Source organism: Propithecus coquereli, unplaced genomic scaffold (genome assembly GCF_000956105.1).
Source record: "Propithecus coquereli isolate 6110/MARCELLA unplaced genomic scaffold, Pcoq_1.0 Scaffold145, whole genome shotgun sequence".
In the NCBI taxonomy this organism is placed as follows: Eukaryota; Metazoa; Chordata; class Mammalia; order Primates; family Indriidae; genus Propithecus; species Propithecus coquereli.
This window is the reverse complement of record NW_012138858.1, coordinates 444,968-467,400: the sequence shown is the minus strand read 5'-3', so window position 1 is coordinate 467,400 and position 22,433 is coordinate 444,968. Positions and strand designations below refer to the sequence as shown.

Below are 22,433 nucleotides of genomic sequence, written 5' to 3'. Positions count from 1 at the left end.
ACATCACTTCACATGGCAGGTGTGAAACCCAGGTCACTTTTTAAAGATAGTCTCCTTAGTATCCAGTAGACTGGGGGAAGTTGACAACTCTCTTTCCTTCATTAGTTTATTTCTTCATTCAGCAAATATTGTGTGCTTGAAATGTGCCAGGTTTTGTGGGTACTGTCCCTTCCCTCATAGAACTTCAGATCTAATGGGAGAATTGTATTTTAAATAACCACACTCATGAATACATAGTGCAGTTGTGGTAAGTGTTTCGAAAGAACATGTGAAATGCTTTGAGAGAACATGACGGGACCTCCTTCAAAGTAGGGGATTATGGAAGGCCTCCCTAACAAGGTGCTATTTAACGTAAAACGGGGAGAATGAGTGGGAATCAGCCAGGTGACACAGATACACTGCAGGGAGAAGTTTGCAGAGAGCAGAAATGGTATCTGCAAAGGGCCTGAGGCAGGGAGAATTTGGCGGCCATGGATGAATAGAGAGAAAGCCCGTGTGTCTGTGGAACCAAGTGAGTGAAGGGGCAAAATGGCATGGATTGAGGCTGGAGCCACAGGTAGGGGCAAGATCACAGGCACTGTCAGCCTTGTCAGGTTGTGAACTTTCTCCTGAGATCATTGAGACGCCTTTTCTTCATTCCTCTCAAAAGTGTGAAGCACAGAACGCTTCAGAGACGGTGCTGAGCACCAGCCAACTTTCGCTGTGGAGAAGCCTATCTGGCTTCTGCTGTATTTCCTGAATCACTTGTTATAAATGACCTTACAGCATTGAGTTCTCAGCTTAAAAGATGATTCCTTTGGATATTTGATCTCAAGGTCTCCATCCACGGTTTCCTACTCTGCCCACAAGGATCACGGCCATTCTTGTGCATCAAAGTTGCTTGTTCTTCTCTGCCTTCCTTCTCTTTTCCACTCAGCTGTCGCCCCTTGAGGACAGCCCCTTAGTGCCTTACTCTTGTTCCTTCCATCTGGATTCTCAGAGACTCCTGAATCCAAGCCCTTGCTGCCTTTTGTCAGTAGAATCCTCTTTCCCATTATAGATCTCAAATACTTAGGCTTATTGCAGTTCCTTTTCTAGTCACTTCTAATTTTGAGTGTCATTTTATTCTTGGTTTGCCTGATATTTTTAAAGTTCTATTCATGCAGTGTTTTCCCCTAGGAATTACATGACTCTAGTCACTTTCTTTTAAAGAAGTTTTTTCTTCATCTAACAAAATAGTTTTCTCTTTCATGAATTGCAATCTCTGTTTTTCCTTTCCCACCCCCTAGTTTTTTCCAGGATGGACTGAAGGCAGTGGAAAGCCTCAAACCTTCCATCGAAACACTGTCAACAGATCTTCACACGGTGAGTAGCTTCCCTCCCACAGTGGTGTTGAAACAGTTTTTACGCAACAGACACTTTCATTTAAATGAAAGTGTAATCCCGTGTCCGCGTGCCATGCTACCCAGGAATAGCCTTGTCATGCCGCGCGGAGTTCCCGCTTCCATCCTGTTTTGGTTGGAGGAAAGGCGTAACTCACAAGGGAGGCAGGTGTCCCGTTTGTGTGCAGACACCCACGAGCAGGAGTGTTTCTCTGTGCCTCAGTCTCCATTTTCTGTTTTGTTCATTTTTTTTTAAAAAAGATCAAACAGGCCCAGGATGAAGAAAGAAGACAGTTGATACAGCTTCGAGATATTTTGAAATCAGCATTGCAGGTTGAACAAAAAGAGGTGAGAAGATTTAATTTCGAAATATCACTGTTTTATCCCTGTGACTTGGAGGCTTTGGGCCTGGTGAATGTGAATGTCGTGTCTTCTAGAAGCTCACAGTTCACCGCGGGGCTATGTCAAGGAGCGCTAAAACATTTAGTGTGTTCTCTAAATTTAGTTCTATAAAACCATCTTTTAAAATATGTTTATTTCAGAGGGGAAGCATTTACTAGAGGCATGGCCTTAATGGCAGTGTGTAAACGTTTTTTGCTCTCTCAGTTGCTAGATGAGTAGCTTTAGTGGCTTCATCACAGAGACCACATGTCATTTGTGCCATTTATTCTGTAGCTGGACCTTTTGGTTTTCCTGCCCTGATGCACTTAATACATGGACTCTGCCCCTTTGGGCATAGGCACGTAGTGGACCGTCTGGGGCTTCTCCAGCCCTGGGTTGTGTTCTGTAAAACTCGAGGAGCTCGCTTTTCTTACAGCTGCTTCCTGACGGGCAGAAATCCTCACTTTGTCTCACGTCACCTTCTTTATATAATGACACCTGTGTGCTAACACATTAGCAGTGATGGTTTGTGCTTTGGAGGGTCATTAGAAAACCATTAAAAATTACATTTTAAAGATAATTTATTATATTTTCACTACAATGTAGGTATTATAATGTGAATTTAACAAATTCACTCCCTTGTCAATAAAAGGAATGTGTCTAAATGTATATATAGTAGGTTTTAGATCCATTAGTGAACTACTTAGCAGAGCATAAAGTTTACTCATGGCAGTTTGGTGTGCTCTATTTTGTTGTAAGTTCTTGTACTATAACTGAATATTGTTGTTTTTCTCCCAAATGCATTTACCTTTTGTGACCGAAGTCTAGGAGAGTAAGTAGTTCAGTATTTTAATTAATTGGAGAATTTTGCATGCTTGGTTTATGAACTTCAATATCTATCTGTCTCTCTCTCTCTCTATATATATATATCTTCCTAGTATATGTTAATGGCTAGCAGCATTTTTAATTTTAACCCTTCCTCTTTCATTGTAGTAGATTTGTTAAAGGCTAAAGAGTTTGTATTACGAATACTAGTGAAATGGACATCTTCCAGGTTTACAGTTTATACTTTTGCTGCCATTCCTTCATGAAGATGAAGCAGCTCCCTCCCACCCCTACCCCATACCCGCTGCACGGCTGAATCCTACATACCCTTCTGGTCTGAAGCTCCGCCTCTGGAGCGCTGCCTCTGATCTCTCCAGCCCACAGTGACCTGAGTTCATAGAGCATATTCTGATTGAAGGACTCATTCCAGTCTCAGCCTGTTCCTTTTTAGATGTTGGCTGTGTCTTAAGTGCACAGATGCCTTTTCTCCAGTTAGACTGCGAGCAGCCTGAGGATGCCCCTGCCTTCCGGGCCGCAGCGCTCATTGTGTGGGTTCTTGGTAACATGGGCCGACTGAGCGAGACCTCGCAGAGCAAGGCTGTGTGTAGTGCCAGAAGTTACCCACAGCATGCCCACCTCCTCCCAGACGAGAGGATGTGTGTCCTGCCGCTTTGATAATCCCAAACATGGAATATAAGCACAAAAAGAAAAGGGAAGAAAAAGAACTTGAAGTACAGAGCACATAGTGTCCTAATTGTTATTAGAAGAGGAGTGCCAGGTGTGGGACCCAGAGTGCCATCCAGGCAGGTGCCCCCCAGTGCTCTGTGGACGTGGCTGAGAGCCGCTTTGGTCTAAGCAGGAGGATCAAACCCGTGAAGCAAAGCTCAGTTTTAAAATAAGGAAGAGCAGCTGCTGGAGTGGGGTAGCCCTCTGGGTGCAGTGCAAGGGCCATGTTCGCTTTGGCTGTGCAGAATTAGGTTTGGGAAAACTGGCTGTTGGGAGAGAGCTGGTTGCTTAACAGCTTTGCGTAAAAGTATTACAGATTTACCTGCACAGACCAGAAGTCTTTTATGGCTTATTGGTTTTTTGTTGGCCATCCCATCTGCCCCTGACTGCACAGAGGGGTCAAAGGAACCCTCTTTACTGATTCTCTCTGGCTTCATGCCCGGCAGGCTCCGTGCCGAGACCTAGCTCACCAGTCTCCCTTTGTCATTGTGTTTACTGTGTATCACGCTCTGCATTGCTTTTTGGTGAATTCATTGAATTGGACAATCTATGAACACAGCTGCAAGTAATAAGCAAATGTTTATTCACATTTAAATTTTATGTGTTTTAAAATGGTTTTTATGATGGGGGTTCCACTTGTGTTCCTCTGATTACAATGAGAATTGACCACATGGGCATTGTTTAGACTTTCATTCCCTTTGGTTGGCTTCTCTTCTGTGACTTAGAAAACCAAAGGTGTTAGATGATTTTTATTCAGTGTTATAAAAATTCTGACTATGTGGTAGATAAAAATCAGGTTACGTGTCTGAATGGTTGGTAGAAGCCAGTGCTCCTCACTCTCTTCCAGTAAATCTCAGACATCAGTCATTTGAAGAGATGAAGAGCATGGCCATTATAGTGTGGTGGCTTTAGGCTGCTTTTCTTTGTCACCCTGTGGCTATGTGCTGGTGTGGAGCCTGTGCCATTGTGGTCCCAGTGACCCCACACCTCCCAGTCACCTGACATTCATGCTTTGTTGTTGATGTTTTCTGCTCTTCGTAAAGAGGATATTCCTGTTTGATTTTTTCCATTCTTTTATTATGAAGATTTTCCAACTTACAGAGAAGCTGAAATACTGTACAGTGAACACCTATGTATGCACCGTGGCATTTGACTTTTGGGAAAGATTCCATCTGAAATGTTAAAACCCTCAGCACTTCTAATAATTTTGCATGATCTTTCTCCCCGTCACCCTTACCATCTTCTGCCTTCCCCATCCCACCTGCATCCATCTCATTGGAGCTCTGCTGGGACAGACCCTGCTGTGACGCCAGCAAGTCCCTGCCAAAGCCCCGTCATTGGAGTGCAGGCTCCTCGCTGCTTGATGTTGAGAACCCAGACTTGTGCTACTGGGGGAGGGTCAGGCTCTGGGATATGGTCTTGGTAGGTCCAACTGCTGAAACCACTGTGATTTTTCACAGATCTGAAATATGGTCTGTGCATCTCCCCTTCCCTCTCTCTCTCTTTCTCTTTCTCTCTCTCTCCCCCTCCCTCTCTCTCCCCCCTTTCCCCATGCCCTCACTTGCACCCCATCACCCACCCCCCGGTTGCTTCCCCCTTTTCAAGCATCCTGTCTAGTAGGATGTGGTTGAATAGCTTGTGCCATCCAGGCAGCAAAGGTCCACCACAGCCATAATTTTCCTCTGACTCGGGCTTTCCTGTCTGGGTTTGCAAACTTTACTATGTCCAGTTCTGGCCTCAATCAGAAACCTCTGCCTGGTGGCCACTTGCTGCCTCTCCTGCTGAGCTCCTGGGTGGCCTGGTCCTGGCCTTCATGTCGGCCTCAGTAGAGGACCTGTTCATTGATTCACATATTCAGCTACTCTTTTGTCCACTTTTTCTCTAAACCTGTGCTGCACATACCTCACAATAAGATAGACACAGTTGTCACCTCTTCAGGGGTTCATGATCTGGGGGTGGGGAGAGGCAATTAGGGGCACAGTGTGATGAGCAGTAATGCAGCTCAGCTCCAAGAATGGGAGTCTGCCTGGTGTGGGGTGGGCAGGTGTTGTCAGGAATGACTTTCCAGAGGCTGTGATGCCTGAGCTGGGGCTTTGGAGGATGATTAGGAGTTAGCAGAATCCCAGCAGGTGGGGACAGGTGGTTGGCCTGTGTAGCTGTCTAGTGGAGCAGAAGAGCATGGATCTTACTGTTTGAATCCTAGGTCTGCATTTGGGCAAGTTCTTGGACCTCTCTCCATGCCCTGGTCTCTTCACCTGTAAAATAGGAATAATATGGCCCATTTCAGAAGGTTGTTTGGAGATCTAAGAGATCCTTTCTGATCAGCTTAATAAACGGGCACCAGTTCATTCATTCATTCTTGCATTCAGCAAATATTGAGCTCTTTGATGTTGAAGATATAGTAGCGACCAGAAGAGACCAAATTCCCTACCCTTGTGGTGTCACATTCTCAGTGTTGAACAGGAATGGGTCCTATTGTTATCTCCCACATGACCCTCTGTCCACATGGCCTCCCTGTTGACCTGTCCTCTGTCCTCGTGGTGCTGACCCCTCTCTACTCATCCCTCCTTGGGTCTGGGGTGTCCTATGGGGCTCCAGGCTCCTCCCCCTGCCCTTGATTCAGGCCTCCAGCCACCCCCACCTTGCTGTCTCCAGCCTTGTCTCCCTTCTCCACGTGTCCACTTACTGTGGGGGGACATGCTCCTCTCTGCTCCTGGGGCATTTCTTGCTTGCCTCACTTTTCAGGTTTTTGCAAACACTTTTTAAGTGAGATCAGTAATCCTTACAGCCACCTTGCGGGGCCGGCAATATTCACTCACGTTCACAACTTGAGAGAGAGAGAGACAGGAGAGAGAGAGAGAGAGAGAGAGAGAATGTTCTTAGAGCAGCACTCGGGGCTTGCTCACTCAGCACGTGGGTGGACACACCTGACACACCCTCGGAGGGTGGGGATGAGTTGGGCATCACAGCCCTCCCCAGACAGAGAAAGTTTAAGCCTCCAGAGATGACTCCTCAACAGATGTGTCAATCACAAGAGTTGTCTGAGCACACTTTCTGAGAGGTGGACAAAGTGTAACAGTTTTTATGATATTCTGGAGTCTTAGCTCGAAGATTCTTCTGATGTTGTGAGTAAACCTGTGTATGATATTTGTAATACAGGCAACGTCACCCTTTTCCCCCCATTCCTGAAGATTTCAGATAGTGAGTCCGCTGCCCACCTGGGCAGATTCTGTCGTGGCAGGACCCAATGGCTAATACTTCACCAGCCCACGCAAAAGTTACGATCACGGACAGTGCCTGGGATCTGAGAATTGGTCTGGATGTCACAGCATAGAGGATGTATGGACATTGATAGAATTTTATGAGAGCCTTCTGAGGTTCCTTAAAGTGCCTTCTTAACCTGTGTCCTTCAGACTCACAGTCTCCTCACGTGGAGGCACTCAGTCAAGTCGCAGGTTGTCCTTGTCCCTCTCAGGGAAGTACAGAGCGTGTTGGAGAGTCTGTGAGCATCAGGGCAACCCTTGGCAACTTGTCTTTCTTATGTGTTAGATGATGATTCTCTCTAGAGAGAGAGAGAGAGAGAGAGAGAGAGAGAGACTCTTTTCCCTTGAATTGTATTCCTTTAAATGGAAACGTTGATCATGCAAAACGGCTGGCTTCCTTTGTCACCCACCACCCCTTCACTTGGGTCAGGTGTTTTATACAGGTTAGAAGGGCTATTCTTGTCCGGTCACCTAGAAGTCACCTAGGGGATGCTGAAATAATTAGCGCTAAATTAGCAGATTCAATTTTATGTTAAACAGGTTATATTCATCTTCTTTACAAATTTTAAAATTGTATGTGATAGCTTAGCTTCAGATTTGCTTGCATGCATTAATTGCTTCTAGAAAGGCCTGGTCTAAAAAAAGAATAGGGCAGGGTAATTTCTTCCTTAACTTCCAGCGTAGGGTCTGATTCTGTCGAAAAGAAGAATTTCCTTTATCCTATTCATAAGAGCTGCAAGTAGTTCCGATTAATATGCCCGGCATGAATACTATTAGCGGTGTTGTCACGTGATTTCACCACTTTTTTTGTGCAGGATTTTTTCCTCCTCAGATCAATAGACATATTTCTTGGTTGTGCAGTTTAGTCTTTTGACAGGTTTATTTTTAGTCCTTCACAGAGATTCCACACAGGTGAGCAGTATTTCTTCGTTCTCCTTCCACTGCAGTGCTCCCAGCAATGTTGAAATCTGGGTTTGCTCTGAATTTCTCCTGCTGATGTACTGCCCTTGAGAGGACGTGGGAACTGGCACCAGCCTCGCCCTGGAGGAGCTGTGCGCCCTGTTTGTCCAGAGGCCGAGTGCTGTGTGAACTCTCTGTGGAAAATGAGTTTATTTCTCCCATTTGGGAGGTCTGCTTGTTTCAGAGTCAGGTGTCAGTTCAGTAACAGAGTGCTTAAGCATATTATTGATTGCTCAGATGAAGATTTAGTTTTTTTTTGTTTTTTGTTTTTTGTTTTTATTGCAGAGTTTAATAAGTCAGTGCCAGACACTCGTGCTCCTGGATTGGAATACTTAATGTTTCGGTGACAGTACTCCCCTGCAGCTGCAGATTCAATGCAATCCCCATCACAGTCCCAGCTGCTTTTTTGCAGAAATTGACAAGCTGATTCTAAAATTCATATGGAAGTGTGAGGAACCCAGAGTAGCCAAAACAATCTTGAAAAAGAGCAAAGTTGGAAGACTCATACTTCCCCATTTCAGAACTTACTGCACAGTTATAATGATGAAGAGAGTGTAGTCCTGGCATTAGAAAAGTATAGATCAAAGATACAGAATTGAGAGTCCAGAAATAAACCTTGACGTTTAGGGACAATTTATTTTCAACAAGGGTGCTGAGACCATGGGGAAAGATAGATGCCTCCTCATAGATGGCATTTTTTTTTTTTATTTCAGCATATTATGGGGTACAGATGTTTAGGTTACGTGTGTTGCCCTTGGTTCCCCACCCCCAAGTCCGTGTTTCAAATATGTCCATCCTTCGGGTAGTGCGCATTGCACTCCTTGTGTATACAAATACCCGTCTCCTCCTCCCTCCTCCCCGATAGATGGCATTTTTGAATCCCTGGATGTGAATTTTATGTTCTTCTTTTGGTGTTGCAAAGAAAAGTTTCTTTAATGTATATTTTTAAAAACCCAGACATTTAGGCTTAAGTTTCCTTTGTGTACTGCTTTTTAAAAAACTGGGACCTGGACAGTATTAAACATAAATTTCGGATCGTTTTTTAGGACTCCCAACTTCGCCAGAGTACAGCTTACAGTTTACATCAGCCTCAGGGAAACAAAGAACACGGAACCGAGCGGAATGGCAACCTCTACAAGAAAAGCGATGGGTACGTGAAATGGTGTTACTAGAGTTGAAATGTACGTTCATTATCTCCTGTGTCCAAAATATCTAAATTTTTATTGTTTTTCCCACTTATCCACAAGGATCCGAAAAGTGTGGCAGAAAAGGAAATGTTCAGTTAAAAATGGTTTTCTGACCATATCCCATGGTACCGTAAGTATTCTCTTTTACTCCGTGGTGTCTACTGTGGTTAGATGAAGTTGGTATTGGAGGACTCAGTGGGGTTAGAACAAGAGTTGTTGTTGCAGTATTAAGGGTGCGTTTTGAAGAATTTCCTTGTTAGAAAAGCATGTTTGGGTTCCTTCTCGAGTCGGTACACCCGCATTCTGTATGCGCATTTTCAATCAGGTGGAGCCTTCTTACCTTTCACTGCCTAGCAGAGTCAGGAGTAACTGATAAGCAAGCTTGTCTGGAATCCTGTGACTTCCAGAAACCAAAAACAACAAACTACTCTACTCCCTTGCTATCTTTGTCTCTGGAAATCGAACTTCTCAGTTGAGAAGATTTCTACTTTTCCATTAAGGGAAAAACATTTAAATGGTTAGGACTCTGGAAATCAGAAATCCAGGAGAAAAGAGATTTCAGGAATTTTACTGTAGAAAGCTCACATACTGTGCCCAAACTTAAGGCCTCTTTCTGTCTTCCTATTTACAAGACCCCACCAGAGAAAAACAGAGCCCAGTATATTGAGCTTATGGAAAACACAGGATAAAGTTCCTTACCAACCCAGCTTTCAGAGACCAGGAACAAACACAGCCCTCACACCCCCTGTGATCTTTACACAGTGACATTAGGCATATTATCACCTCTCCTGGTGTGGCTAGAGCTGGTGAAAACCACGTAGGCTAGCAGACAGTTTGGGAAACGTCTCAAGGCCGAGTTGGTTGCCGTTTTGTTGGTAGTGAGAATGTTGGTGGTGGTTTGCATTTCTGTCCCCCAGGTGGAGGCCTCGTGGCACATGCACACCCACAGCCTGGGTCACGTTAGTGGATGGTAGTGATTGTCATGCCTGCTCCTGTTCCTCTGGTCCCCTGGTGAAGGCAGAGCTGGGCAGGAGCACAGACGGGCTTTAAGCTCTATAGAAACGTCATCACTCAACATGGGGTCCAGAGGAACAGCCCCGCGGTACTTAGGAGTAGGGAAAATAGAGTAAAACCTCACTTGAAGGATGTTACAGAAATAAGTTTGTGTTCCCCTGGGGGTCCATTCATTTTTGCTGATTTCATTACGCAGGGGGAGCGAGAGACTAGAACTCGCAGTATAGCAAGTGTAGTCTGTGGGGATCTCTTGGTGACCTCTGGCCCAGGAGAGTGAACATGTCTTTTGACTGGACAAATAAAGATCATTTCCTTTTTCGCAAAATCCAGTTTTCACTGGTTGTGTGATCACTACCTTACTCCCTGGACCACACAATTTGGATCTTAATGTGACATTGCTTCCATATGAATATATGCATGGGTGTGGAGGCATTAGTTCTAGATCAAGGGAAGTGAATTTATTCAGCCATCACTGGTCTTTAAAATTAAGAATGTTGCGCGGTGGCTCACGCCTGTAATCCCAGCACTCCGGGAGGCCGAGGCGGGCGGATTGTTTGAGCTCAGGAGTTCGAGACCAGCCTGAGCAAGAGCGAGACCCCGTCTCTACTAAAAATAGAAAGAAATTAATCGGACAACTAAAAATATATAGAAAAAAATTAGCCGGGCATGGTGGTGCATGCCTGTAGTCCCAGCTACTCGGGAGGCTGAGGCAGTAGGATTGCTTGAGCCCAGGAGTTTGAGGTTGCTGTGAGCTAGGCTGATGCCATGGCACTCACTCTAGCCCGGGCAAAAAGAGTGAGACTCTGTCTAAAAAAAAAAAAAAAAAAAAATTAAGAATGTTGGACTGGATGAGGCTGGGTTCCCTTCTTGATCTAAACACCTGTGACTCTGTCTGTGGTTTGTTTTCAAATTGGTGTCAGCTCAGTTGTTTGTTTTAACTCAGATTGATGACCTCTGTGTAGAAACTGTCATAGAGTAAGACTGAGTTTTAGTACATGCTCTTACAGCTCAAGTCAAGTAGCATGTTTGCTTCCTTCAGAGTTCCCCTAGACCCAGGACCTCAGCCTAAGCCATGAGTGGCTCTCCCTCCACGACAGATGAAAACGAGCCTAGTGACCTTTGCTGACAGCATAAACTTAACTTTGAGTCACTTCCATTGCATGAGCTTCCTGGAGCCCAGAGGACACGGAGGCTTAGTTTTCTTTACATTGTGATGGGTTGCCCCAGTTTTTAGCAGATAGTACAGTTACAACGAGCATAACTAGGATGCTGACAGCTCAGCTGTCACACAGCATGCATATTTATTAATAAAAAGTGCTTTGTGTTTAAAGGGGAAACCCTCCTCAGGGAATCTCTGACTCTGGGTGCCTCCTCATGCCTTGGCAGCCGCTGCCTGCCATAGCTACAGGAGTGGTGGGGGGGCTCTGTCCTGATCCCTACCCCACTGCCTTGCAGGAAAATAATAGGTTAGTTTTCCAGCCCTCTGTTCACTTGCTGAGTATTTCTTTTCTTGCTTTTCCTTATTTGCTGTTCTGTTCACTCTGGAAGTCGGACTCCTAAAGACTCCTCCGTACTACTGCATCCGCAGAGTGTTTGCATGTGGTGGTGTGAATTAACCTGGACTGAGAAAGAGGGTGGCGAAATGCCTTTTTGGTTTAGTTTTGATTTGACTGACTCCTTGTGTAGCTTACCTGCTTAGCCAGCATCTCTTGAGTGTGCTAGTTTACCATCAGGAAAAGGCAAATTTCCAAAGACTTGACTGAGAATATGGGACTCTAAGAGCAGCGTGTGGTGCACAGCTGAGAAGTGGGTCTTTAGGAAGTGAAAGCACACAGGGTGCATTTGCACTGTTAGGAAAACCCTCCACGGGAAGCTGGCAGCCTTCGGGAAACGAAATTGGTGTATTCTGTATTTGAGCAGAGGGATGAGGATAACATCCGGGATGGATTCAGTGAAAGCCCAGCTGATATTCCCTGTTCCCCAAGGCTAATTGTGTTTTCTGGCACTGGGAAGAAGTCATCCTTGGGATGAAAGAGCTCTAATTAGTATCCTCTTTGCCAAATTCACAGCATTGCCACACCACCAAGGGCTGGGGACTCTGTTGTACTGGAAGAAATGTTCACTGGCTCTTACACAACCTAAATTTTAAATAAATGATAATCAGTCATGCAGAAAGAATATAAACTTTTAAAAGCCTGAATAATTGGGAGAAAATAGAGTGGCATGATTAAATAGTAATAGTAATCACAAATGATCCATGCCTTTGTCACAAACGCTAAGGCTACTGAATCTTTTTTCCCCCGACTCCTTTCTGAGTTTTTTTTTTTTTTTTTACTAAATCAGAGTTTCTCAAATTAAGTTCTCAAGGAACGCTGGTATCTTGTGACTTAGATAAAACTATTCTATAGTTGAATTAAATGATGATACTTTTTTCCAAATTGCATCAAAGAAGGAATTTAATGGATAAAATTTTCTCTCACAAATTTTCCTTACAGCTTTTATGTTAGCTAACGCTTAATCTGAAAGGACAAATAGCAAACAATTATTAATGTAAAACTGAGAACAGCTGATACTTCTTAAGATCAGTTTATATGTTTTGTGGACCCATTCTCGTGGTTGTCGTTTTTTAGTATGGAGCCACGTCTATGCCTTTATAATTATTCCTGTTTCAAATAAAGACACTTGTTTTTCTATATTTTGTGGCATTTATATCCTGTGAGGTGAGAAATCTGTCTTTGATGGTAGTTATCTCAGTGGAGAACAAACACCTTTCCCCAGACCCCAGGGACAAAGGAGGACTGCAGGGTGGAGGTGGGAGGGAGAATGGGTAGTGATCGTTTGCAGTGTGGGTCTTTGCTGCTCTTGAAGATAGGTCCAGGTCAGCGCCACCTCCCCTGGATACCCACGTCGAGGACAGGCAGGGTGGCAGTTCAGCACGTGAGCTCTGGAGTTAGGCTGGCTTGCTCGAACACTGGCTTCCCTGCTCCCACGCTGGGTGACCCCCATCAAATTATTTAGTCGTCTGGGCTAAATGGTTCTTACCTCAAAGGGCACTTAGGAAAATTAAATGAATTAATTAATGAAAATGTTTAGAACAGTGCCTGCCTCATGTAAGTATTTAGTAATAATAGCTGAGTAAATGTAGCTATTTTATTACAAATCATTATCTTGTCCATGAAAGTGCCTCTGTAATTATCAAAGTGCACAAACCCCTTTTCCTGTTTCTGTATCTAAGACTCAGTGGACTCCACAATTTTGAAGTGGCCCTAAAAATTGCACATGTACAGTTGTGTGATCACAGGAAGGTGACAGAACAGAAAGAGACTCTATGTGGGCTGTACACGTAGAGTCTTGGTTGCATACATGGTTTGGGCTCCTACTTGCCACTATAGAAATAGATCATACGATGCATTTGTTCCTGCGTGAGCCAGGTAAAGTTCCAAAACTGATGGTGCTTTTACTTGGAACTGTCCATGTTGGGAAGATTAGGCAGAGCTTGGAGTCTTCTAATACTGATTTCTGATGATCCAGGAATTCTGTTAGATCCGTGTACTGTGGAAAATATTTAGTGACTTCTGTGTAGGAGATAAGATCAATACATCCACAAACTAGAGAGTCTAGTACAACCCTGTTTATCCAACTTCTGCTTATCCAAACTTATGTTTATCAAACCTAAATCCTCCCGCCCTAAATCTGTGGACTCAGTGAGAGAGCCCACTAGGTCTGTAAACGTGTGTGGGTCTCACAGGTCTGTCCAGGTATGGATGCATATGTGTGGGTATCTGGATTCCACATCCAAGCTTTTTATCCTGAAGCAACTGGTGGCCACAGTAAGGGGGGCACAGGAACAATGGAAGTTTAAGACATTCTTACTTGATCTTTCCTTTAGCACCTTGGTAGGTAGGTAAGATAAGCCCATTCATATCTGGCGATTTCTCCTAAGACTTCCAAGAGGCATTTTGCTATTCAGTATTTTTGTTTCTGAAATTATCATCTTACTCTCTGCCCTTTGCTTTTTGGAACTAAGTATGCTTTTTTTTTTTTTTTTTTTTGATTGTAATGAAATAGTCATTTTTGACACACCGCTGACAAAAGTGTGTTGTGAGCTCTTATTGCTATTGTGTGTTGGAGGTTACTTATATGGAGCTTATATGAATGAAGTGTGTTTTGTTGAAATGCAGTGACAGAGATGGTTGGCATTTAGGAATATGACTCTATTATCTGTCATCACTTCAGACAGTAGGGAAAATTATTTCTCTGCCATTTCTGTGCTATGAGATTACTTCCCCTGGAAGTGAGGTTTACACTCAGAAAAACACTATTACAATCACCAAAAATTGAGCTGGGTGCCCAGGTTACATGGCAGACCCTCTGTGTCATTAGGAGCAATCAGAACTGAATGTTTAGGGCTTTAGCAGTGGAGCATCTTGATCTCGGGGAGTCCACTGCCAGCAACCTCAAAGCTGGTGCTGCTCATCCCGTCAGGGCGGGTTTGTGCAGGCCTCCCAGTATGCCCTTGCAGGGACGTGGGTGCCCTCACAGGTTGCTGAGGTTCAAGGACTCTCTGCAGTGCACCTCTGTCGTGCTTTCCTGCGTAAAGTCTGCCTTTTGAAAGCTGTCTTTGCAAACTAGTAAAAAGCCTGCACTTGCTGTATTTTCAAGAGGAATGATACGGTATGATTTTCTAGCCCTGCTCACCCATCTTTTTTTGTTTGTTTTTAAACAGGCTAACCGGCCTCCAGCGAAGCTCAACTTATTAACCTGCCAAGTGAAGACCAACCCTGAAGAGAAGAAGTGTTTTGACCTTATTTCACGTAAGGCTCTTTCTGAGTGCTGCGCCATGGAGAAATTATTTTAAACCCTCTTCTGGGGCATGAGCCCCATTTCAAAGGCTGCATTTTAAAGAATTGGCTTTTCAGGAGAAATGCCCCTTTTCAAGGGCCATACACGCTCTGCACTCCCACTGCAACTGGCAGCTTGCCAGCCTCTCCTATTGAGGTTGGACTTTGAGGACTGGCCCTGCCCCCGTGGGCTCTGTAAACCTGGAGACGTGCTCTCATCTCTCTGAGCCTCAGCTTCCCTATTTGTAAACAAGGAGATTATGCAAGATAAGTCCCCAAGCCTAAAATTCCTTCACTTTAAAACAGATTTTTAAAAAGGACAGTTCTGTTGTCAAAAACTTGCATAATTTGAGTGGTGTTAGAGATGCTATAAAACTAAAATGATAGAATCGTCAGTAGAGCCCTTGAAACTTCATTTTTCAGAATTGTTTTATCTTCCCCCATAATTACTCCTTCTGTATACTTTTTTGTGGCATTCACAAAAGAAGCACCACAGAACCATCTATTGTGGCGAATGTTTATTAGCACCCCCTAATAAAACGAAAAGGCCTTGTGCTATCCAAAAGAAAATAAGATAAACCTTTTGTCCTTGGCAGTTCTTTGTGGCAGTGTTACCGTTTGAAGGAAGAAAGGGCTGGTTTCCCCTTTGAAGAGGAAGTCACTAGGGATTTGGGTACAAGAGTTACCTTTGCAGAGGAAAGTGCTAGACTGTACCTTGTAGGCAGGTGGTGTGGTCCTACTTGCCTCATACTCCTGAGCAGGAGATGGCTGCTTTTCCAAATGTCTGTTGACTTATATTATTGAGGGCTAGGAAGTCATCTATCACATGACTTCATGCTCCATGTCCACTTGCCCGTGGTGGCTTGTCCTCATCCTCCCCGCAGTTCCCCTTTGCACGCATTCTGCCTCATGCTGGAGGGAGGGCCGAGTACCATGATGTGTGGAGAGGTATTATGTGGAAATTGTTCATTCTGTCCTTCAGACTCTAGACTGATTTGTAAAATAAAAATTGACTTTATCGTGCTTCGAATGCCCATCCCTACTCAGCTTAGTATGGTCCACAGATTCAATTATATCTTCTCATCAACGCTTGCCCATCTTTCAAACGAGATGTTTTAAAATGCTTAGCATTGACCATACTTTAAAATGTGATCACAGGCTGGGCTTGGTGGTACGTGCCTATAGTCCTAGCTGAGGCAGGAGGATTGCTTAGGCCTAGGAATTCAAGTCCAGCCTGGACCACACAGACCCTGTCTCTGAAAAAAATAATTGTGATCGCTGCCAGGTTACCTGTCTCCAGATAGCCACAAAAGCTTGAGCTAAAGGGAGAAAATTTGGTGGTGTAATCGGATGTCCACCAGTGGCTGGGGAAGACCCAGAGGGTTGTAGGCCTTTCTGTTTTCTGAAATAGTAACCCACGTGTTACCCTAATAGTAAAAGCGCCCTTCAGTAATCGATTAGCATGTTACAGTGAACTGAGATGGGCTGAGCCTTGCCCGCAGGTGGAGGTGGGGCAAGGACTTCTTCCCTCAGCTGCTCCCAGGCCCTCTGACTCACCCTGTAGGGAGGCCTGGCCAGATACCAAGTGGCAGAAACATTTGCTGCCAGGTATTCCCCAGCCTACACGTTTTTAACAACACGTCCGGCATCAGGGAGAATCAGTAGCGGCTACGTGTGCATAACTCTCTGCCAGGCGGGAATCACTGCATCTCATACGTGTGGGAAGGTGGTCCCGTGTAAATCTGGCTACACACAAGTGTGGTGACAAACCGCCATTTACCAAGATCCTGCTGGCGTCTTTGCTGCAGCCTGACACACAATAAATATCTGCAGGAAGGACTTTGAGCCTATGATACCCAGAAGGGCTCATCGAGCCCTGTTGGAGTTACTGTTGTGAATTTGCCAGAGTCTGTTGTCATCTTTGAGAAAAACTCTCATCTCTCCTCCCTCCCTGCTTGTCCTCCTGTGGGTAAAATGAATCCCAGTCCTGCAGATTCTTCGTCCTCTGCTAGTTTTCAAGAGGTGCTACTCCCCGGGAGCACCTGTAGTGAAAGCCCTTTGTGTGTTGCTGTGTGGGTTCGGGTGGTTGTGAGATACTTGAAACACTGCACAGCGGTAGAAACCCGGGTTTGTTGAGCGTCCTGGGAGGGTGAGGGATGTGGGGACAGGACCCAATCCTTCCTGACTCAGGATGGGCTGTTTCTACCCCTCTCAGATTCTTCCTCTACTTCCTGCCCAGGCTAGCGGGATGAGTGTCACCAAGATGCCTGTGAGCTCTCAAGATACCAGGTGATTGGGCACAGGCAGCAAGGATGTTAGCTCAGGCATGGGTCTGGTAGGCACCCGACGAGTCGTCCCTACCTCCTCTTCCTCTCCTGGTCAAGCTGTCTTAGAATATGCCCCGAGAACCCAGAGGAGGAACAGATTGGCTGGCTGGCTTTAGTTATTTCCTCCAAGATCATACTTTATAGTCCTTTTCCCTAAACAGGGATTCTGTTTTGTTTACACCGGATCAAGGTATAAACAGGCGCTGGCTTCTCAAGAAGGGTATTTCTGTGGCAGGGACTGCCCTCCTGGGAGCTTGTCCAGTCGCTTGCCCTTGGACTGACCCCACCCTCTGCAAATCCAAGTCCTGAGCCGTTATCCCTGAATCACACAGGCGCCCTGGCTGGGGTGGGAGGAGCAGGAGAACTCTGAGGAGGTCCAGGGCAGTCCTCTGAGTAGGATGGGGCCCAGAGGGATTCAGTGACTCTCTAGGCCCACACAGCAGGTTAGTGGCCAGTTGCAGCCAGAGCTCCAGCCACAAGCAGCCCCTCCGCACCAGCAGCACGTCAGAGACCTGGTCGTCCCCCATATTCTCTTGTGTTTCTTCTCCCTGGTAGTTGACATGCTGGAAACTGTTCTTTGGTTTATAGGCATCTTGAGAGAGAGTCTATGGTGGAGGGGATTCTTATTTGGAGCTTTTCACAGAGGTGTGGTCCCCATTCTCCACTTTTTACACATTAGAATGCAGAATTGACCAAAGGAAATGGGCTCCCTCTTATCTCCTCAATTTCCTGCCTGAGCCGTGCCTGGCCTGGCTGTGGAGTGGCTCAGACACACGGCGCTGGCGTGAGTGCCACGATGACAGCCCCTGGGAACTCTGGGACTGGCTTAGCAAACCACCCGGGGCCCCCAAGTGGGGCCTGGATTGTGGATCCCCCTGCCGCTTCCCTCCTCCACCCCCTGCAAGATGAGGCTGTTCACGTCAGGTCAGTCCTTGGGAGCAGGACAGAGTGGCCTTGCCCCTCCCTTCCTTCACCCTGATTCAGCCACTTACGTTGGAATCACAAAGTCAAGTTCATTTTGCTGGACTTGAAACATTTCTCTTCAGCCTTGTTCCTCTCCTCAGTAACAGGTGGGATAAAGTGTTGCTCCACTCCGCCAGGCATGTAAAGGAAGGTGGGGAAGGATGGCTCAGGCCAGGAGTCAGGAAACCTGAATCCTCTGCCACAGGCTACACTTGGTTTTGCCACCTTAACCTCCCTGAGCTTCAGCCTCAGTCCAGTCAACTCACCACGAGTTGGTCTAAGAACCAAAGTGCCTTCAGGAGTAAAAACCACTCCTAGAAGGTGGTGTGTTTGTTGACTTTAGGGGCACAGATGTTTATTTTGTTTCCCCAAGAAACACCACTCTGCCAGCTTCTGCAGAAGCTGAATCTCCTTCCCTTTTTCCCTTTTTAAAATTTTATTTTCTTTTCTACTTTGTTTTTGGATTGATTATAGATAGAGAATTTCCATCTCTCTCATCCAGCTTCCCCTAATGTCTTAATAGTTATCCAGTAGTACGTGGTGAATGTTAACTACCATAGATACTTATCAAAACCAGGAAATTAACACTGGTTTGATGCTATTAACTAAAAATTGTACTCAGATTTTACTAGTTTCCCACTAATGTCTGTTTTCTGCTCCAGGATTCTATCTAGGACCCCATATCACATTTAGTCATTATTTTATCCCAGTCTCCTTCCCTCTGTATCAGCTCTGTTGCCTTCCCTGGTCTTTTTTTTTTTTTTTTTGAGACAGAGTCTGGCTCTGTTGCCCTGGCTAGAGTGCCGTGGCGTCAGCCTAGCTCACAGCAACCTCAAACTCCTGGGCTCAAGTGATCCTCCTGCCTCAGCCTCCCAAGTAGCTGGGACTACAGGCATGCGCCACCATGCCCGGCTAATTTTTTCTATATGTATATTTTTAGTTGTTCAGGTCATTTCTTTCTATTTTTTTAGTAGAGACAGGGTCTCACTCTTGCTCAGGCTGGTCTCGAACTCCTGACTTTGAGTGATCCACCCGCCTCGGCCTCCCAGAGTGCTAGGATTACAGGCGTGAGCCACCACACCCGGCCCCTTCCCTGGTCTTTATGATGCTTTTTGAAGAGTATTGATCCTTTCTTTGGTCAAATGCCCCTTAATTTGGATTTCTCTGGCTTTTTTTCCCCCCCATGATGGACTGAGATTACACGTTTTTGGCAAGAATAGCACAGAAACTACGGTCTCTCTCTTTCCCCTTCCTCCACCCACTCACACACACACACACACGGGTCAGCAGCCTGGCAAAACACTTGTAAAATGTTGCTGATGCTAGCTGTGAGTGTAGGATTTTATATCCAACTATTGTTTAACACAGTCCTCTTGCTTTAGCTATATTTGTAATATATGACTTCCAGAGCATGTTATTCTTAGAATTTCTCAGGCTAATTTTGTTCTAAGAAAGCCAGAAAACTTCTGAGATATTCTCTTTAGAAAAGGCTTTTATTATTCAAAGGTCTTTAACAATTACTGTTTGGGGGCCAACTCTACAGTGAGTTTTAAATATAAAGCTTTTGAGAAGATAGTGGTGGTTTTCATGGAATAGCTTCCGTTTTTGGAAGCTGCATCTTTTTAGACTTGAGGGGTGGAGTAGGGCACGTTTATTAATTTGCGTTACAAAGCCACTATTACCGAGTGAGGGCAGACCTTTGAAGGATGTGAGAGATTGCTTGGTTTTATACAAATCATTAATTTCCTAGCAGAGAGCTAAGATTATTCTTGAGATTAATTAGAAGCTGCTTTCTTTTGGAATTGTGTGTGGATTAATGTCTGGGCTCACAATTGATGAAATTCCTCTTGCCATGCAGATGACAGGACGTACCACTTTCAAGCAGAAGATGAACAGGAATGTCAAATGTAAGTTACCTGGAGGTGGGACTTGGGTTGCATTCAGCCGTTGTTCTTGGGATTGAACACAGTGTCACTCTTGTTTTTCTAGATGGATGTCTGTATTGCAAAACAGCAAAGAAGAAGCTTTAAACAATGCATTTAAGGGGGATGACAATACTGGAGAAAATAACATAGTCCAAGAACTGACAAAGGAGATCATCTCAGAAGTCCAGAGGATGACGGGCAATGACGTGTGCTGTGACTGCGGGGCGCCAGGTGACCGGGGGCCCCCATCTACCCTAGGCTCTAGGACAGTTAAATCCCATTCCGATTCACAGAATCCATTCATTGATTTTTCACTTTCATTTCAAACACGAAATTAAGTGCAGCTCAGCCTGAGTTCATCCCATTACAGAAATGCTTAATGAACTGTGTGCAGACCACAGCAGGGAGAGGGGTGGGAAGATGTTCGCCTGTCGGGCCCCAGAGCAGGACTGAGTATAGATGGCCTGATGCGGCTGAAAAGATTTAACTGCTTTTTGAGCAATGAAAACTGAAGGGCACAGTGAGGGTCAGATAAAGGTCATCTGGCTGTTGCACCAGCTCTGAGAGGTGGCATGTGTATGGGCTTCTGTGCCCAGGATTTGCTCCATTCTCTCTTTGTCCTGCTTTGTAGAACTTCTGAAGTAACTTTACACTACTGTCTACTTCTGTGACCCTGGACGAGCTGCTTACTTTGGCAGACATCAGTTTTCCTATCTGTAAAGGCACAGGTCCCTTCCAGCTGTCACATTCTGTGAAATGAGATGTTTATTTTTGCATTTGGGTAAAGCATATTAGGGGCTTTATTTTTAATGGGTATGTAGTGTCACTGTTGATTTTAACAACTAGTATTTTAATGGCTTAAGGAGTTGACTTATTCTAATTAAGATGGGACGGTGTTGGGGGCCAGGGGAACTATGTAGATGCCTTTTCTGAACATTTGTGAAATGAGAAAAATTGGGGCTTGGCTACAACAGTCAGTTACATTTTCATTCCTCTAATTCTATGACAATTTTTATAAAAAAACAAACACAATCAAAATAGAGTGGACAGTTGAGAAGTGTCATTAGGTTCCTGTTACCCTGAAAGCTATATTTGGTCTTAGATCCATTAAATACCTTTTTGACAGGAGATGAGGTAGGTAGGGAGTAATAAATAGTGAATCGTGTTCTTTCTTGAGAAAGGTTAAAGACAGTGCAGGACTTGGATTTTTTACAACACTTTCATAAAGGACTCGAAGCTGCATACTTTGTTGTTTTAAAATGCTAAGGCAATGCAGGTGATGTAAAAACACGATACAAAGTCACCTAAATGTATGCACGTAACGCCCTAAAATCATAATAGATATAGTATAGCAGTCCTAGACAAGTGCAAACACAGATGCCCCGGAAGATTTTCTAGCATGGGTAGAGTTTTTTATAAATAGAGCATTTTTAAAATAGCTTCACGATTACCTGGTGACAAAGGTTGCGAAAATTACCTGCTGTGAATTTCTAAGGGCAACAAGAAATTCTGAAGAGTTGTACTTGTGGGCTGTGATAATGTGCTCAAGTAAATTCAGCATTCATCTGTCAAGCATTTCAGGGGTCCCTACTGTGTGCTGAGCACATAGTGGGATACTTCAGCGAGTAAGTGAACGTGCCGAGGGGAATGTGTGGCTTTGAACTCAGTTAAACACTGGGCTGAAGTCGGCTCTGCGCTCAGTCATGACCTTGAGTCCGAGTGTGGCAGAGCTGCCTCAGCTGTACAGGGAGATAAGCATCCCTGTCCTGGTCACCTCATGGGGCTCTTGTATGCATTAAAGGAGACACCATACAGAAGAGCTCTGTGACTTCTGGAGCTCTTACAATGTGAACTGTATTGTTGCTGCTACCAAAGTGCTGAGCACAGCATATCCTCAGCACCTAGTGTATGTTCTCCACTATTATTATTGGCATGTATAGACAGCCTATTCCCCTACGGTACTGGACTTTGGCTGGTCTCATGTTTTTCTCTTGCTGCATGCTGCCCAGGTGAGCAGGTTGGCGATGGGTGTGTTTGTATTCAGGACCCGCCTTGAGGAGCCCATGGTCACTGGGGTGTGGTGTCCTATTTACTTTTGCAAACATAGCACCTGCCACTTAAGTGAATGGAAGGATGGGGAGATGGAGACAGAGGGACAAGGAAGGGGACAGATGTGTGTATATGCGGATTGCATGTAAATGAGTGGTAATTACGGGCGAGCGAGGGTTCCAGCTGTGTCAAGGATCAGAAAATGCTCATGCTCAAAACTCACGTTCAGTGACTATCCAGGAAGAGTTCTGGCCCTGACCCTCCTCTTACCGCAAGCTCACATTTGCTCTGTTCCCTCCGGCAGATCCTACGTGGCTGTCTACCAACCTGGGCATTCTGACCTGCATCGAGTGTTCTGGAATCCATCGAGAGCTGGGGGTTCATTACTCCAGGATGCAGTCCCTGACCTTAGATGTATTGGGAACATCTGAGCTGCTGGTAATTTTTAAATTCTTGATTTTGAGTTGGGAATTAATGAACTAGAAGCTAAGTTTTTATCTTGGCATTCTAATCCATTTTGGTTTCTTGAAATTCCAGTGGGGTGGTGGTTGTTGATAGGTTGCCAGATGGGTTTGGATAATTAGCAATGCAGTGATAATTCCTGATTGTCA

General features: G+C 45.0%; 1 protein-coding gene across 2 annotated transcripts in view; it reads left to right on the top strand.

Annotated features, from left to right (window-relative positions):
* Positions 1-22,433, top strand: part of ASAP2 (ArfGAP with SH3 domain, ankyrin repeat and PH domain 2) — a 193,468-nt gene that overhangs the window by 126,497 nt on the left and 44,538 nt on the right. For both annotated transcript variants that reach the window (XM_012639955.1, XM_012639956.1), the window contains exons 8-15: positions 1,269-1,344; positions 1,623-1,709; positions 8,563-8,666; positions 8,764-8,833; positions 14,444-14,531; positions 19,707-19,755; positions 19,838-20,004; positions 22,127-22,260. In XM_012639955.1, coding sequence (XP_012495409.1) covers positions 1,269-1,344; positions 1,623-1,709; positions 8,563-8,666; positions 8,764-8,833; positions 14,444-14,531; positions 19,707-19,755; positions 19,838-20,004; positions 22,127-22,260 — 775 coding nt within the window. The remainder of the gene's footprint in view (positions 1-1,268; positions 1,345-1,622; positions 1,710-8,562; positions 8,667-8,763; positions 8,834-14,443; positions 14,532-19,706; positions 19,756-19,837; positions 20,005-22,126; positions 22,261-22,433) is intronic.